Source organism: Dysidea avara, chromosome 13 (genome assembly GCF_963678975.1).
Source record: "Dysidea avara chromosome 13, odDysAvar1.4, whole genome shotgun sequence".
NCBI classification, from domain to species: Eukaryota; Metazoa; Porifera; class Demospongiae; order Dictyoceratida; family Dysideidae; genus Dysidea; species Dysidea avara.
The window spans coordinates 17,334,537-17,353,886 of NC_089284.1; the positions used below are offsets into that span (position 1 = coordinate 17,334,537).

Sequence of the window (19,350 nt, forward strand, 5' to 3'; positions counted from 1 at the left end):
GGTTTGCGTCATAGTGCGGTTGCTAAAGACGATGATGGCGAGCAGGTGTGTCCGTAGTTTATCTGTTTGTCGCTAACTTCACTTCAGGATGAAGCAGTTAAGTCTCCCAGGACAATAACAAAAGTTTGAAGAGTTTGCAAGAACCGTATTTCGGCGAATTTTCGGTAGTGACACATTGGACGCTGGTGCATGATTTATCCAGTTTGTTTAGTGACTGATTTCAACGACCCGTGACCTTGTACTGAGTCGTATATTTGAAAGAACGGACTTTAGATGTATTCCATACAATACAATACTGTCCTGCAAGTGTGTCTGCAACTAGCTAATAGAACACTTGGTCCACCAGGCCGGGCCACATTCTTCAATTCCCAGTCCAGGTCATTCTATGATATCATAGATTTGCAGGAGGCCTGTATGGAAGCTTCAGTACATACGTGGCATTATACTACAAAGTGGATAAACATGATTGATTGGTCCCAGTATGACTTCAGTTAATTACACAAGCCATTCACCATTGCTACAGAGTTGGCTAAAGGTAGCCGCATCAGTACAGCCAGACTGTGTTAAACCGACAATCCGTCACACTAACAAAGAAACCATACACTTTGAATATTTTAACTTTACAGTGTAATATGTGTACGTTGATTATGAATTACGTGTGCAATGTAGCTAGCTATACTAAGTGTTTGTCACTTCTTTTGAAAGTACACATACTGTTTAAACATATAATTTGGTAGTGCATCTTGAGCTCTTGCTTGTTGGTCATCAGTACACTGTCATTTGGTGTTCTTTGATGGATGTCTAATCATGTGGCTTGGATGATTTCTTCAAAATTTTAGAAGATTCTGTCTTTCATCCCCGTGCCATACAGCTTTGGTTTCAGAGCAATCCAACACACACTTTACACCCCCCAAGTGTGGTAGTAGTTGATGGTATGGTAAATTGATATCTAGCATTGGTCATGGGCCTACTAAAAGTCTACAAGTGTAAAGTGGTAAGCAGTAATTTTATACAATATGACAATTGATACAATGAATTTGAATTGAATTGAATTTGGTTTTAAACTCCTATATTCGGCATAGCCGTTCTTCCATATAGGAGGAAAAACTCCAAGTTGCCTACAATAACTCCAAGTTGCCTATTACACTACACACTTGATATAGATTTCAAAACAAAGCTACCTAAGCTGCTTCCCAACACAGAGAATCTGTGAAAAGTCTACAAAAATGAGACGGTGTGGCCATAACATAATTCGCTTACCTCTTGACATACTGGTGGCTTGTTTATTACGAACAACAGCCTCTTGTGGTTGCACACGCATTCCTGTTATTGTGTACAAGGCTAGGTTAAGGTTACGGGATAGTGAGCGACTGTCAAACAAAAATTTTATTACGTAATTAAGGCGGGCTTGGTGTTGTTGTGTTTTGTATCAGCTGGTAACAGGCTTAAATTGTTGGGAGAATAATAGCGTGCTGACTGGACAGTTACAAGGTACAAGAAAACACACGTAACAGTACAAGATAACATAGATACAACACACTTAGCAACTGGCGCACCTGTAAGCGCATGCGTAGTTTTGCTGACTAATGGCGATATTTTCCTGAACCAAAAATCAGGACTGTCAAACTAGTTGTTAACATTTTGTATAAACAGACTACTAGTCTGGCTTCTTGTCTAGGTCCTGACGGAGCCATTTGTTAGAAATAATGTTTCTAGTGCTTGTGATATCAATTTAAAAATTAATCTTGTGACCAGTGTCTTGTTTTAGGCCATATTGTAGTCATATTTCAGCAACTATACACATTATTCACAAATCCTCTTGTTAGTCCCTCACAAGTGATGTTCTTCAAACCTTAGAATTGTTAGTAAGTTCTCATGGTTCTTCATTGGTCTGATTTTTGGTTCACAGTTTTCACTGTTTGGCATGGGGACAACTCATGTTTCCGTAACAACATTTGAATTCCATGTCGATTTATGAGAAGTTAAGAATGCATAAATATTTGATAACAATGCATTAAGAAAAATCAAACCCCTAATCATGAAAAATGATGAATAGTGTACATGTGGGGTTTACAGTATCCCGTAACCTTAACCAATTCGTCAAGTTAAAAGTCGACAAATTGCTAATAGTTGGCAAATAAAGCCATTAGAAATAATATCGCGCTTGTAACTACGGACAGTATCTATGGTGACTAACTAGCGCAAGCGAAACATGGATGATTTTTCGAGCTCGTTACGTCACATTGGGAATTTGTACAGAGACATCACGTGAGTTACTTCCGTTTCCAATCCCGTTGTAAAGTTTAGTACAGAAGTTTTCAAGTAGAGATTTCCAACTAAATTAAATAATTAACATTCCATAAATTCATTGGTATGACAAATATTGTGCATTGTTTCAGGGTCATTTTAGTACAAACTCCACCTCAATCAGTGGTTCCTATCAAAAGATATAAGGAAAAGAAGTTGACAGTGTGATGATTTTTGTGTACAGCATTTTCAATGCTTTTTATGTATATTGCATGGCACCAAACACAATATTCAAAGTGTCATAAATCTAGATAGGAAACTAATAACGACATGAAATTTTCACCACGTATCTATTTTATGAAGAACAGCGTATGAACTAAGTAAAACCTCTCAAAAGTGACCACTTCTTTGTAGACTGACCACTCAGAATATTACATGAATAAAGCAAGTGATTCACAGATAAAACTGTGTGTATTGTGTAATACTAAGTATACACAGGTACCTAATGCATTTTCAGGGATAACTAACTAGAAAAATTAGTAATATTTTATAACATGGCAAGTACTGGCATCAAAAGTCACAATTAACACATACTTCGGAAACATGACAATCAATAACACAATGTAAGAGCAACATTATTTTTAAAATAGATTTGTTTGGACACTGCTCAGCTTTATTTGTCACATTGTAAGCACTAAGGATGATAATTATTATATAACACAATGACATCACTATACTACAAAGAGAAATTATAAATAGTTTCTGATCAAAATTATAATCACTGAAGCTGCTATAAAATGGATCAAAACAGCAGTAAATATACACCAGAATATAACAAATGGATCAAAACAGCAGTAAATATACACCAGAATATAACAACAGGTAAGTGTGAAGCCATGTAAGGTTGGTATCACATGCCAGTCTCCACTTTTGAAAAGATTATTCTCAACCTTGAACCTTATTTTGCAATTCCGCGCAAGACAACAAACTGCTCACCTTCAAACTATACTTGCATCGATGCAGGGGGATGCCTTGAAGCCCAGGGTGATTGTAAGGCTGAATTCTGAGCAGTGCTAGATGACGATTTACCTTTAAAAGGGCCATATTTCCATCGTAATCCAACATCAGTCGTCCTCCAATCAAAAAACACATGGCAAAATCGAAATCAGCATATACGGTTTGCTCAGAACCACTTTCTTCGTCCTCATCAGCAACAGATTCACGCGGAAACACTCGAAAACTTCGGCTATCACAGGTGCCACATTCTTCCAATTAGAATTACGTACGCAATTATTTGTATGGGCTCCCTATGGGGATTTGTATTTCTCAAACTTTGATTTGCTGTATTTCAATAAATACCGCATGGATTTTAATCCAGTAAAGTGCATTACAAAGTACGAAGCATTGGCTACCATTTACTTGAACGGCAGCTTGTGAAACGTTTATTGAAGGTGTATAATTTAAGTAGCAAAAATATGTGTGAAAAATTGGTAGGTTGGAAATCGCTATTTGTGACCAGATTTTACAGAACCGATCCAAATCGCACATCAGGCAAAATCAAACTAACACCACCAGTGGATAGCTACACTATCGTACTACAAGTTTTGACCCTCAGCACTACTCAAACTACACGAGGCTGGTTTTTACACACGTCTTTTCTGGGTGGTGTGGAGTGCTCAAATGGCGGTTTCAGGCCTTGTGAAGGACCTGGCTTGGCAAGAGTCAGTGGTTTACTGGTGGACAGCCTTATAATGTTGGCCAGACGTGTTCTCTGCTGATTTTGCTACATATCAGCCACTAAGGAGCCAGCACAGCCCTGTAATCTGGTGTCTGGACTCCAATCGTGGTCTGCCTCCATTTTGAGGTCTAACTTTTGCCCTCCCCGCCACCCCCCAGCCTCCACCCTCCACCCCTTTGTGAGCACTCGTGATACTACTTCGCTCGTCCAACTGCTCAGAGTTTCTATCTTATTTGGCGGGAAACTGTACAAGCAGCTACAATTACTGGAAGTGGCTTGAAAGGTAACAGATTGATGCATCTTTTGTGTAACTTTCATACGCGTGCTTGCTATCCTTGGAGAGTTATGCTGGCTTCAATTCTTTAAAACCGTTTATCTCGGAACTTCTAATGTGCGATTTGGATCGTTTTTCCAAAATCCAGTCACATTTCAAGTCGCTTGCAAAAACGTAGAACAGAAACGTGATCGTACACGTGACCCGTGATTCAAATATCTCGAACTAGCAAGGATTCTAGTTTAGTTCGCCAGCAAAATTTGATGTGTACTGTATAATAATCTTTGAATGATAGGCGAAATACACAAACATTCATCAAAAATCATTTTAAGTCCTCACGTGAACTACGCACATGATCACGTTTGTGTTTACCTTTTCGCAAGCAACTTGAAAACTTCTGTAGGCGAAATACACAAACGTTCATCAAAATCATTTTAAGTCCTCACGTGAACTACGCACATGATCACGTTTGTGTTTACCTTTTCGCAAGCAACTTGAAAACTTCTGTATCTATGGTATAGCCGGATTACCAAAAACTGGTGCAACCAATCAGAACGCTCCACGTTTAATCAGCGCATTATTTACATAGTGACGTCATGGGCTATCCTTGTTTCGCTGCGCGTAAACTTTATGGCCTCGACAGGAGGAAGATTTTGCTGTACCTGTAACCATAGATAATACACGAACATGGATTGGAAACGCCCGTGAAATTATTTACCTATCCTAGTTACGGTGCGCCAATACATTGGAAATTTTGTTGAAATCTACTGGGTGGCTGTTTGGCTTTCTCTCGCTTGTTTGAAGGCTAGTTTCAAGGCGTGGACATTCCTTTTACATTGTTTATTGTGTAGCGTTTTGTACTGAACAAGAACACAGCTTGTCTGTGGACATTGGAGGGAATATCATTGGCGACAGGTGGATACTGGCAGGTACGCGTTAGCAAATATTTCAGTAGCATCGTTACCAGCTATCTTAACATAGCCTCTATGCCACAACTAAATAAATGTTTGATAGACTGAAATGAATTTTTAGCCAAACACTTGTTCGACTTGGGTAAAACAATTGCCCAAAGTAGTGCCTGTTTTCTGTTGTTTTATCCAAACAGTCTGAGTATACAGTGGAACATTGGATATCTGGTTAGCTAAAGCCACTCTACCTGCTACAAGTGAAGCTAAGAACAGCAAACAAACGATGCTGCACTTTTTATTTCTTCAGGAAATTTGCCCAACCGTTATGAAACACTATACTTCACCTTTTAACTTGCATCTTGCTACGCTGTTGTTTGCTACTCGCCAGTGTCCATAACCAGTCCAGCCTCCAATTAGTGTAGGTGCTTTGTAACCCAGCTGTAACCAATAAACACGTATTTGTAGCTTACAAGAAATGCAAAATGTTCCACCTGTAACGACTGTAAACTCTTCGCGCACCGTAACGAGGATGGTCTATGACGTCACTACGTAAATAATACGGGCGTTTCCAATCCATGTTCGTGTATTATCTATGCTGTAACCAGCAAATTAGTGTTTGTTGTTTACAGCTGGGTTAGTTACCACCTACACTAATTGGAGGCTGGACTGGGTAGGGACGCTGGAAAGCAGTAAACAATAGCGTAAGAAAATTCAGGTTCAAAGGTGAAATATGGGGTTTCAAAACGGTTGTGCAAATTTCCTGAAGAAACAGAAAGTGTAGCATTGTTTCTTTGCTGCTGTTTACACCACTTGTAGCAGGCAGAGTGTAATGGGCTAGCTAGATATTCACTGCTTCGCTGTATATTTCCACTACTTCGATAAAACTTCAGAAAACAGGCACTACTTTGTGCTATTGTTTAGCTCAATCTGAGCAGTACTGTAGCTTAAAATTTATTTCAATGTATCACACATTTCTTTGGTTGTGTAAATGCGGTGACGAGAAGTTGGCTATTACTACTGCTGTTGAATTATTAGCTAGTGCGTACCTGCCATTGTCACCTGTCGCAAACAATGTACCCACAGACACGCTGTGTTCTTGTTCAGTACACAACGCAACACAATAAACAATGTAAAAGGAATGTCCACGCCTACGAACCGGCCTTCAAACAAACCAGAGAAAGCCAAACAGCCACTCAACAAGTTTCCCAATGTATTGGCGCACCGTAACTAGGATAGGAAAATAATTTAACTGGCGTTTCCAATCCAGTAGGAACGCATACATTATCTATGGTGATACTAAGCATACCAGACCCTTACTCTATGCGAAGGGGCGGGCGCCGCCAGACTAATAGGCACCTTATTGGAGCCACTCCAGCCTGACAAGCATACTACAGCATACCCCATCATGTGACTGGTTCAGGAGTAGGGGAGGATTAGCTGTACATAAATGTGAGATAAATGAACACCCTGGGCCGCCCAGAGAAATTAGGGGGCCCAGGGCAAAGAGTTAAAGTGGGGTCCCAGGGGCAAGGAGGTTTCCATTCTGAATCACAACTTCACCCAAGCTGTAGGCTGAAGACCAAAAAAAATTATATGCTGACAGTGACCATGCATATCTCCTTATTTATAAGCTTGCTACACTGCTCCTCTGAAGAGCACTGTGACTGCTCTATTAGAGTATCTAGATCTGACTGCTCTATTAGAGTATCTAGATCTGACTGCTCTATTAGAGTATATCGATCTTTTAAACAGGTATTCAAGGGGCTCTTCATGGGGCCTCCTGGGACCCCTTTCAGGCTTGGTCCCGGGGAAAAATGCCCCAGTTCCCCCCCCGTGGGTTTGCACTTTATGTACTGACCAAAACCAGTTTGATGAAGCCTTGGCAGTATCAGTTAGTTAATAGGTAGCTAGCTATAATCAAGTCCAAAGTACAATTGGTGTGATCCGAAACGTACTCTGATAAGTTGCTATGAAGGTTTAAATATTTCAGTGGAATTTTCTTCTGACCGACTAACTAACTGGTCACACACACGCATGCACACACACATTATGAACTCTTGGTACAGTGTGTACTATTAAATAATCAATCGTGTCACACACACACGCGCGTGCACACACACACACACACACACACACACATACACTGACAATTTTGAGCATCAAAATACTTCAAATTTAATTAGACTTATGATTTTAGTTTTTAATATGATTGGTTCCTTTAAGTTCTTAGTATCATTTATGGTTAATGGCTAGAGTTAGGTATTGTATAGTGATACATATCCAATTGAAATGAAACACTCAAGATTTAGCTCTGTATAGCTGCTAGTTAAATTGTTCTTTAGATTTCCAGGTATAGATTATAGTCTTACATTTACTATTTAAATTATTACACCATTTTCCGTTATGAGTGTTCTATTAGAGTAGTTTTGACTGAATACGTCTGACTGCTCTATTAGAACATCTCAATATTTTTTCAATACATATACTCTTGTTCCACTTTTATGTAAGTTTTCTATTACACTTGAGCTATATTTACAGATTGCCCTAACCTAGCTGTTCCTATTAAGATTTGTACTGCTAGTCTGGTAGTCTTGCTGCAAGCCCAACAAGTTCAAATTCAGAGGCAGGGTTTCCTGAACTCCAGAAAAATCCATAAATATGCCCCTGTCCCATTGCAGCTAAGAAAGTGACAATTGTACTTAATATACAATGTGTGAAGCACATGCAGCATGTTCTATCTACACTGTCAAAAATGAAGAGTAACCACTACTCTAAAGAGTTCCCAAGGTAGGGAGGATTTAACACCCCTGGAGGGTAACCACTACTCTGAAGGAATAACACATGCTCTGAAGGGGGTGTCACTTATAATATCTACTAAGAGTAATAATTACTCTCTTCAGAGTATATTATATAGTTACTCTCCAGGGGTGTTAAATCCTCCCTACTCTGGGAACTCTTTAGAGTGGTGGTTACTCTTCATTTTTAACAGTATAGGGTGGGTCTGAAGCATGGCCCCATTTAGCCTTCTGAGGAATTAATGTACTGCCAAACTAAGATAGTCTGGTGATCTTGCTGCAAGCCCACAAGTTCAAATGGGCTTTAGCTATGCCTTCCTTTTTACATGCAAATTGATGCAATGTATAGCTAGGTATGCTCACTCAATTTTTTGAAGCAGGGAGAATGTACTGACTGGCTAAATATGTTACACAGCTCATTTCAGGGCACCCAAAACATAGATGGTATATGGTTTTTTATTTATTACCGTGCAAACTCAACATAGAGTATGCACTGTACAAAAAAGAATGAAAGGTAGTTATATGTTCAGTTTGCTTTTGAAAACCGGTATTTCAAATGTCACTGTGTTAGTTGGTATACTGTTCCAAAGTCTAATGGCACTTGGATAAAATGAATGCGTATAACAATTGACCTAAGTTTGCAACTGACTAAATCGTAATGCATGGGTGACCCCTTGTAACACTGTCAGTGTCAGCTAGCTGAAAGTATCCTTCAGGTGCCCCATGCACTGGGTTGACATCAATCAAATTATTAGTTATTTCAAGGCTCATGCACAATCCTATACGTACGTATACCAAGAACTACATAATTTAAGAAATACCAACCTACATCACAACCACCACCATGCACCACCCATTTAACTAGATTCCAACATCCTTTTCACTTTCCTATACCTACTGTTAGAACTAATCATTTATCATAATAGTTACTTTCTAAAGACTTTCTGTAATTGGAACTTATTACCTATCCCTGCTGTTGAAGCTAGTACTCTAAATTGTTTTACAAATCAATTAGCTATGTAAGTTATTGATTGTTAGTAGCTAATTAGTAATTGTAACGTACGTATCATAACTTACTGTTAATTGTAACATACGCAATATAACTTTATGACTGTGTAGTTGTAGATGCATACTGTAACTTACAGTTTATAATTAGTAATTGTAACATACGCACTTTAGCTATCTTTTTGACGTAACACATACCAATTATTAATTGTAGCGTACATACTCTTATTAATTGTAACATACACTGCTGCACTATTGTTGATTTTACATCCTAGGCAAATCAGCTGTGCTGCCTGCCTAGTAATTAATAATAAAGAATAAGAATCTTATAGTGTGACAGACATGCTACAACATCTGCAGTGGGAAACCTTACAAGATATAGATGAATTGGCTTCCATGCCATCACTATATATAATCATAATTACCAGTCACAAAACATGCTGCCCATCTATGTACCATCTCAATTTTTGATATCATGTTGATGGTATGGTGACCATACACTGCAGGTGTAGTCCAGTATGGAGTGAGCATAGCGGCTAAGTAGTATAGGAGGAGCATTTGACATGACTAGGACATTTACATAAGTTGCTGACGTAGGAACCCAGAGTATGCAGGGCTTTAAGACACCTAGCCACAAATATGTTGCATACTTTGTGGGTTACTAACAAAATTCCAGTTACAGGGGCCATTGTCTAAATAGGGTAAGTAAAATTCTAGGAAAACGGGAACGGAAAAGGAAAGCGGGAACGGAAACGACCAACGGAAAATGCCTGATGAAGGTTATCATGTCAATATACGGGTTAGATTTTACAGCATGATGCTTCTTTGTAACATTGTTGGACCCTCCGTACTGTTCCGCTAAAACGATCGAAACTCTCTAATAGAGCAGTCACCGTCCATTAAAATACTCTAATAGAGCAGTCACAGAATATTTTGCAAACCATGTATCTCACCAGGGGCCTTTTAGTATTGAAAGCTTGTGGGTCATTGTACTATAGCTGGCAATCCTCAGCCTCTTCATTGGAGTCACCTCAGCCTGACACATACTGTATCTACCACATACCTAACTTTTATCTTGACAAGGTTGCAGCCATACACCTTCTCAGGGGCGTAGCCAGGATTTTTTGAAGGGGGTTCCAGCACCAACATTGAGTTACCAGAAGCAGGGGTCTGGGGGCGCAGCCCCCAGCCGCTGAGAGACTTTCAATATTTTAATGAACCAAAACTCAGCAAATTGCTATATGTGACCGGATCTTGGAAAACCTACCTTTTGGGCACAAGCAAACCTTTTGGGAAAACTCAATTGAAAATTTCAACAAATTAATTTTTTTTGCACATTTGGATAAAGCAACTATTAAACTTTCTTGCTGTGAAGTTTCACACCCATAGCTTCTTTTTCTTAGGAGATATGGATGATTATATCAGACCATGTAGTAATTTCACATGCATGGGACAACAATTAACTTACAAATTGGGTGATTTGTTCAGGTGCTGGAATGGCTAAAACTTAGTCTCAGACAAAAATACATGGGATTTAATTGCAGAAATTTACCAAGAATATTTCATTGAACTATCAGAAATGTCTTTTAAAGTATTCTAGATGTTAAAAACAGAATTGTTGGTAAACAAAGTGATTTGTCACCATTTGTCACCCTTAATCACTCACAGAACTCAATACATTACCATAAAAGTTAGTTTGTAATGTACAGGACAGCAAATTGGCCATATCTCAGGAATGCATCAAGATATTAAGCTGAAATTTTGACACAAGATAGATGAGCACCCAGTACCTCATTTAAGCTTTAAAACAGAAAATTGACCAATGTGCCAAAAAGGTAAGACCAGGTCACATATTTTATGCAAAAAGTACATTAATTGTGATGCATATAAGTGCCCCGCGATGAAGGTAGTACTAGATAAAGCCACCTAGTGGAAACAGACAGCATAACACATAGAGACACATAGTAATCTGTAAGTGATAGTTATCCCACTGTGGTATAAGAGCCATGAATCCACTGATACAAATGGAATGACTTACAATCAAAACATTATAACTATACAAATATGCATAACATGAATTCATTTTGCATAACACAAGTGATAAATTACTGGAGCTCTATATCTTTATACACTGCACACCAAAGCTATAGCAGTATAAGGTCATGCTAAGTTTTGCATTTAATGTTAGAATGTCTGAAAAATTTCATTATGGACATGGATATATTTACATGCATGTTCTATTAGAGAATACCTGACTGCTCTATTAGAGTATAAACCTGACTGCTCTATTAGAGTATATCGATCTTTTTAACAAGTTTTGAAGAGGCCTAGGGCTCATGTTACCTCTGTAAATCCTTCCCTGAGAGATGAATGCAAGCTTTATCAATTGTTGTGCTGTGCCATTACACTATATTACTCACTCATTTTGTCCTGCCACACTAAATGGTGTGCTTGCAGAAGACAAAATTTTACAGGGGGGGGGGGGTTCCTGAACCCCCCGGAACCCCCCCTCCCTACGCCCCTGTTACCTCTGTAAATCCTTCCCTGAGAGATGAATGTAAGTTTTATCAATTGTTGTGCTGTGCCATTTATACTATATTGCTCACTCATTTTGTCCTGCCACAATAAATGGTGTGTTAGGATCCTGCTTGCAGAAGTCTAAATTTTACAGGGGGGTTCCTGAACCCCCCGGGACCCCCCTCGCTACGCCCCTGCACCCCTCTGTAATGAGGTGATTATAACATCATTCCTTTGTGGTTGTTTATCCACTGAAGAATCCTACACCTATACTAGTAAGCAGATGATATGTAGTTGACCTTGTCAGTTTATATGCCAATCTATAGAACATATTGTGTTTAAATCATTCTGAAGTCCTGTCCGTTCAAAATATTGCGATAGATTAAGGTATCGTTGGCATATAATCGAACTTTAGATGTCATGTCAGGTTTTAAGTATTATTATTTGAATTTAATATGCAAACCTCTATAATGTATTAATTATACAATAAATTAATACTCATGCAGTTTCTGTATAAATTGACCATAACTGCTACATGTTGCCATATCTAAAGGTAAGGCATTCCACAATCTAATTGCTGAGGAGAAAAATGAATGTCAATAAGAATAACAAGTGCATTGTAAGTGTTGTAGATGGTATTGGTGCCCACGGGTGCTATACAAGTAACAGATCTAAAATTATCAGGGGGTAGCTATATACAAATCAAAGTTAAATTTAGTTTTAAGTATGATCTTCTATAGTTTCAAGGGTTGGCCAGCAAAGAGAGTTCAGCAAGCTAGTAACACTGATGTTCTGATATTTGTTATACACAAACCTATAGCAGCTCTTCTCTGAAGCATTTAAATTTGTTGAATGTCTTTGGTAGTATGAGGAGCCCATATTGCGGAGGCATATTCTATTATAGGACACATAGAGGTCTTATAGTGATGTTCTTTGATATAACGTGAGCAGGGTCTCAAGTTTTATAAGAATACTAGAGCTGCATTAGCTTTTGACAGTACTTGTTTAATATGCTCGTTTATATATAGAATCTATTGCTATCCCTTAACACTTAACAAAAGTTATATACATACTTATTTTATAGTGGAGACATTGTTAGCTAATGTGGTATGTAAACTTGAAAGGAGTAATATCATTTATATAGCAAAGGAATAGTAACGGGGCCAAGTATACTGAGCCTTGTGCATGGAACTCCAGAAATCACTGTGTAGTTGCAAATCCATTTGGCTCAGCCTGCATATGATCTTGGTAGAGACTCAGAGTAAAGGTATGCATGGGCTGCACAAAGCATACGCATTATACTGTATAGTGTATGTCTGTGTAATTTCCTTGAGGCATTGTTCGCTCCCTGGGCGCATCGGCATGCCATCTGCCCAGTAGCAATAATAAATGAAAACACCTGTGAAGTGCAGATACTCTCCCGCATGTTGATAAGCAGTAGAAAGTAGAGCTGTGTGAATTGTATAGCAGCTAACATGCTAGGTATAGTGTACTGAGCTTTGGAAAAAGTCTGTTCAGATTAGTAAAATATTTTGGATATTGATTTAAAGGTTATAATCTCTTGTAATGCGCAAAAATACGGCACTTGGAAAACCTGAGTGTAGTTGTTACAATTGAGCATCTTAGCATTGTTTTCCTTCCAGCTAGCTACTATGTAAAATTTAACCATTTACGAAGGCACAAAATGTGTATGGTGTCTATAGACAGCTGAGCACAAAAGGAAGCAGTGAGTAGAAAATTATCTAGTTAACTAATGCATGGGGTGGTGCGGCATGGACATTAATATGCATCCTTTTGCTCAGGACATATTAACGAAGAACAGAGGCATTTGTGCCAATGGGCAGCAGTCATGGCAAGACAACAGTTGATGAATTTATGCAGCAATGACCTCAGCAGTAAACCACAAGCATGAGGCATTAAAGGTTATAGAAACTGAATGTTTCAAAAAGGACACTATTGAGTTGTTTGTACAGCAGTTGGCCATTGTTGATTCTTTGTTGCATGGAGGAAATCCAAAATGAGCACAAAAGGACAAAATGGTATGCATAGTGTGTGTATGTTTATTGAGTATTCATGATTGCCATGCTGTTTTGTTGTTCAGAAAAGCCCCATATGCACCACAACTAGTGCTGGGCAATATTTTAATATTTTGACAATATTGCGATATTGAACTACACATACCGAGGTAAATTATAGAGCCACAATATTATTGTCTAGATAAATATAATTGTCAATATCGCCTAATTAAATCTCACTGATGGGTGTCTACAAGGAAAGGCAATTCAACTATGGGCAAATTCCAGCTGTTGTCTGGCACCATTTCACATTCTATGATAATATAATATGACAGAATATAATGTGTTTATAATGTTACTAGTCTCACTGCTTAACAATTTAATTATATTCAATATTTAATCTCGTGAATATAAGCTTGTCAATATATAATCATTATTTGCAGTATCACCTGCTGCAGGACTAACCACAACACAAGAAAATAGGCTAATCGTAGAGATCTGAAGCAAGTAGCTCTTTGGTTCAAACGAATGTACATAATGGTATCCGTGACTTCAATTCATTGAGGTCATTAGCAAGAAATGTATATAATAAAACTGTTCAAAATGTATGTTAATTTGACAGTCACAAGTGTTTATTAACTCCATGCTTTTGTCTTTGCCATAAACCCTATGGACTATCTCACAGCAGAAAATTGGCCCACATACTTGTAAAGCAAGGCACTGAGATGATAAGACACATGGCCATTAAAAACAAAAAGTCCAGACTGAACAATCTCAGCTGTAACAAGTTTTGTGTAATGTAGTTAATATACCATTACAAATTTTTCACATAAAACTGAGTGTACATTACACTGAATGTACTTTATACTTGTCGGTTCATGAAAACAGCATGATATCATACTAGCATTGGTATCTGCCCTACTTGCAGGACCATTTCACATTTTCATGTTACCCACCATCATGCAAGCGTAATAATGTGAACATGGGGTTAACTAAACAGCAGAATTGCATGTAATTATAGTTAAACAGTGCTCCCATTATGCTCCTAGGTTAGCAACATTGCATACAATGATCTCGAACGAGTTTCTTCAGTGAATGCTCTATTATAGCATTTCACTGTAAAAATGACTGTTCTATTGGAGTGTTCATCTAAGGAGCTAAGTACAAAGCATTTGAGTGCTCTGATGCAGTTTGCAGTTTCCACTAATTGTTCTATCAGAGAGTGTTAAGCTTCATAGTTTGAAATATCCACCTAATTTGCTAGAATTACGCTGGCATAGCATGCTTGCTATTATGCTGGCATATTCGACACTAGCCTATCTCTAAGTGGTTTTAATAACCTCATGAGTGCTCAAAGATCGTATACTACTTTCTACTGTATATTCTACTGTGTACCACTGGGTATTTGACTTATTGTGATCACCTCGCTGAAGCCATACCACTGCTATGCTATATGTTTGGATATATCAAAGCTGTGTAGTACAAAGTATACATTCAATAGCAAGGAAACAATACATTAGTGTTTGATAACACTGATAGTATTAGCTAACTACTAGTGTACATGATGACTGACTTGATACTGAGTAATATCAAGCACCACCATCACCTCTAATTATCATGTTAGGTATATATATTTATAAAAAGTAAACAAAATATAAGAGTAAAAATAAGAAAATAGTGTATGATTCTAAAACCTGAAAAACCAATATTGATTGGTTATTATTATTAGGAGGACCTGCAACAATCTTCCCACTTGATGGTATAGAGTAGACAATGTACAAATACAAAGAATATCATCAACTAAAACAATATGTCATGATCACTGCCTTGAATAGTTGGTCATTAGTATAAAAAATGCTCCCTCTTCAATAGTGTATAAGTTTGTGTACACATCTAATTTCATAGCTCAGCCTCACCAACTTCAGCATACAGTGGATCCTCATGTATATGAAGTCCAGTAATATACAAACACTTCCTAAACAAATGACTATTGTGTGACAGGATTTTGCCAACAAGTGTATGTTCTATTAGAGTATTTGTCAGTTTAATAGCTTAGGCAATACCTATTTGATCTTATGTTGCGCGGGCAAAATTATTTTAAATTTGGGTAGGTAAGTCGGTTTGAAAATGATAAAAATTTTAAACACAAGCATACAAAATACAAATAATGAATGTAGCTATAATAGTACATACACAGTTAAAAATCTAGGTTTCATACTCTTCTAGTAGCATCAGATATGTCCAAAAGAGCTTTCCCATCGAATTCTATACAATTTTAGAGCATTGGACGATCTTCAATGGTCTCTTTTGGACTATATCACGAGGGTGTTGATGATGTGTTGTTCTTAATTAAGTACACGTGATCCGCACACGTGATTTTCAAAATTATTTCATTTGAAGAAAAATGTAGTCGGTCGGGCCCGCGCAACATAAGATCAAATAGGTATGGCCTTATTAGACTACTTAGCAGTGAACAGCTAGCCAGAAGGAAACCACCTAACTACGCACAAACCATATACTCTCCCACGCGGGAGAGTACCATATACTCTCCCACGCGGGAGAGTATAATAAATAGAAGGATTTTCCCTCGTTTTCCCTAAGGATTTCCCGTTTCCGGATTTCAAACTGTAAGGCCCGCCGCATACGGCCTGGCATAGCTATGTCGCTTTGAGGAAGTCGGCATTATCGTTCTGTCGGTTCAGCCGTGACTGTAAAATGGCAGTCCCTTTAGGTGAAGTGGATATATGGAGAATTGTTGAAAAGAAACTGCTAACATGTTCAATTTGTGGGAACCTTTTCACTGATCCGAAAACCATCCCGTGTTTGCATACCTTCTGTGAGCGATGTCTAGAGGGGAGTGTATCTGAGTCGTCGGACTCAGTGAGCTGTCCTCTTTGCCGCCAACTTCTCAATGACTCTATTGATTCTATTGCTATTGATTCTAATATACAACGTTTACAAGAAGTGTTCGTTCAACAACAGACGCATGGGCTGCTTTCAGTAGGGGACGTGGTTTGCGCTTGCGGAAAATGTGAACAAAGTCATCCTTCCATTACGTGGTGCGTGGATTGCCAAACTTCATTGTGTGAAAGTTGTAGTGAAGAACATAGCAGCTGCAGTAGCACCATTGCCCATACAACAGAGGCAATGAAGGAATTCCTAAGCAACCCACTAGCTCTTTTGCCATCAATGTCAACACAGTTCAGCTTAGACCAGCCAGGATTTTGTAGCAGCCACCCCCAGCATATGCTACACTTGTTTTGCACAACTTGTAACTGTCTAGTTTGTCTTGATTGTGTTTTGAAAGATCATCGGAGACATGTGTTTACCACTAGTGATGTGCTGCTGCCGTAAGATCAAACGTAATATGATGATCTCCATATTCATCAAAGTGTTTCAAAGAATGAGTTCTCCAGATCCTTTGCAAGATGTGCCAGCACTTGAGTTGTCCCAAAATGAGCCAAAAGTTTCACATTTTGTAGGAAAGTATGACTATTTGGCTCAGACAAATTATGACCTAAGTTTCAAGAAGGGAGAATCTTTATACATTATTAGTGATGATGGAGATTGGTGGTATGCCAGAGCTCAAGATTCTGGTCAGGAAGGATATATCCCAAGCAACTACATTGTAGAATATGGGACCATAGATACCGAAGAGTGAGTTGACAAAAAATGCAGACTTTATGTTATACACTAAGAACACTCATAGCAGTACGTATACACATGTACAAATTCACGTGACCGCATTTTCAAAAATTAATTGCTGCCATGTATGCACATGATTGGAATGTAAATAGTCACATGTGCCACATTGGCTGAAATTATATAACATACTCAATATAGCATTGTAAAGTTTAACTGCAATTTCGGACACATTATTGGTGTGGTTATACAAGCCTACACTGCTATGTGGTACCCCTACCACAGGATAGCTGTGACCATCCATTCATAGGCAGTCAAAATGGGGACCATGGCTCCCACTTTTATTTGACATTGCTTACGACAAAAGATTAAGATAGCTACTAGCTCTACTGAGCAGTCAATCACTCTAATAGAACAGCCACTTTTACATTTCCTTTATAGTAGCCGGGAAAATGTAGCAAGGAAAGCTTGTGTCATATAATGAGAGTACTAGTTTCTTTATATAACATCATGTTTTGGGTCTTCAGAATACTGATGTCTGAACTTTTTGACCACTTGCAGTATGCTAATATACCAAATTTTATTATCACAATCTGTCAGCAGCTGGGGCCGTTCCCCTAGGCTCTCGCATGTGTGACTCACCGGCCACTGTTTTTAGAACCTCATTTGAAAAAGCTTGGCTATCCCCCACTGAGATGTTTTAGCAAATTATTAGTCTTTAGGTCAACGAACCAGGAATAGTAATCTTCCAACCAGGAATAGTAATCTTCCAACCAGGAATAGTAATCTTCCAACCACACAATGTGTCCATGTGCACACATCTTAGTTATACCTGTATAGTGAGTTTTTCAAATTTTTAACATATAGCTGGTACTTTGGAGCTATAAACCATATTGATGCTGAGGCCCACTTGATGCAGTCATTCAATCAGTGTGGGTCCTTCCTTGTCTGTGACAGTGAGACCACACCAGGAGACTACTCCCTCTATGTAAGGGACATAGATCATGTGAGCCAATACAAGATACACAAACTGCACACTGGAGGATTTTTTGTTACTCGTCAACTAACATTTGAAACAGTTCCTGAACTAGTTACACATTATTCTAAGCAGACAGATGGGCTGTGTATCAATTTGAGATTTCCGTGTCTTGTTTCTGCATTTCTGGGGACCACACAAAACACTAATAATACTTGGTACATTGACAGGAGCTTAATTCATATTGTTCAGAAGCTTGGAGCAGGTCGCTTCAGTGAGGTGTCACAAGGAGTATGGAAAAACACTACTCCTGTTGCAGTGAAGACACTTAAACCGGGTTCTATGGATGTATCTAGGTTCCATGAAGAAGCAACGTTGATGATGAGACTAAGACATCCACATGTGGTACAGCTATATGGCGTGTGCACACAAGAGGAGCCCTTCTACATGGTGATGGAGTTGGTGGAGCATGGCAGCTTGTTAGACTTCCTTCGAATAGAATCAAGTGACGGTCGTCCTCTACAGCTTTCCCGTTTAATAGATATGGGAGCACAAGTAGCAGCTGGAATGGCTTACCTTGAAGAACAGTGTTGCATTCATCGAGACGTTGCTGCAAGAAATATTCTAGTATCAGAAGATCTTAAGTGCAAGTTAGCAGATTTTGGATTAGCTCAGCTATATGATGAAGAAATCTATGGAGAAATGTATGGAGAAATCTATGCAGCACGCCCTGTAACAAAGTTCCCCATCAAGTGGACAGCTCCAGAGGCTGCAATGTATAATTATTTCACCATCAAATCTGATGTGTGGTCATTTGGTATCCTACTTTATGAGTTGATCACTCATGGTAAAACACCTTACCCCGGGATGTTCAATGCTCAAGTAATTGAAGCACTAACAACAGGCTATCGTATGCCATGCCCATCGGACTGTCCAGAAAAGTTGTACAAAGTAATGAAGGATTGTTGGAAGGAAAGTGCAGGATCTAGACCAACTTTTAAGTCACTGCATTGGCAACTAGAAGAATTTTTTACATATGATGGAATCCAACCAGCCTACGGTGATGCAGAACATAACTGATTAATAATTTATTGCAGTCATTTTAGCTAGTTTTAGTACAAAATCTCATGAGCAAGCTTTAGTTACTAGTTATGTATTTATTTGTACACTGATCATAGCATAGATGCACGTGATGATGGAATGAGGCGTGCATCGCAGCCGAAAAATAAATTT

General features: G+C 38.6%; 1 protein-coding gene and 1 long non-coding RNA gene across 2 annotated transcripts; one reads left to right on the plus strand and one right to left on the minus strand.

Moving 5' to 3' along the window:
- Positions 1–585: 585 nt before the first annotated feature.
- Positions 586–2,086, minus strand: LOC136243161 (uncharacterized). The gene is made up of 2 exons (XR_010694760.1): positions 1,261–2,086; positions 586–1,207 (listed from the first exon to the last, which is right to left on the minus strand). It is a non-coding gene; the product is annotated as an uncharacterized lncRNA (long non-coding RNA).
- Positions 2,087–16,857: 14,771 nt separating this feature from the next.
- Positions 16,858–19,318, plus strand: LOC136243123 (tyrosine-protein kinase-like). The gene is made up of 2 exons (XM_066034642.1): positions 16,858–17,156; positions 18,009–19,318. Exons 1-2 carry the CDS (start codon positions 16,867–16,869, stop codon positions 19,195–19,197), a joined length of 1,479 nt encoding a protein of 492 aa, XP_065890714.1. The 5' UTR covers positions 16,858–16,866; the 3' UTR covers positions 19,198–19,318.
- The last annotated feature ends 32 nt before the right edge of the window (positions 19,319–19,350 follow it).

What these genes read in the sequence shown, in the direction of transcription:
- LOC136243123 (XM_066034642.1), top strand. Translation starts at nt 16,867, where the DNA reads ATGATGATCTCCATATTCATCAAAGTGTTTCAAAGAATGAGTTCTCCA. An exon ending in GGGACCATAGATACCGAAGA is followed by an intron (nt 17,157 to 18,008) that starts GTGAGTTGACAA and finishes TTTAACATATAG; the next exon opens with CTGGTACTTTGGAGCTATAA.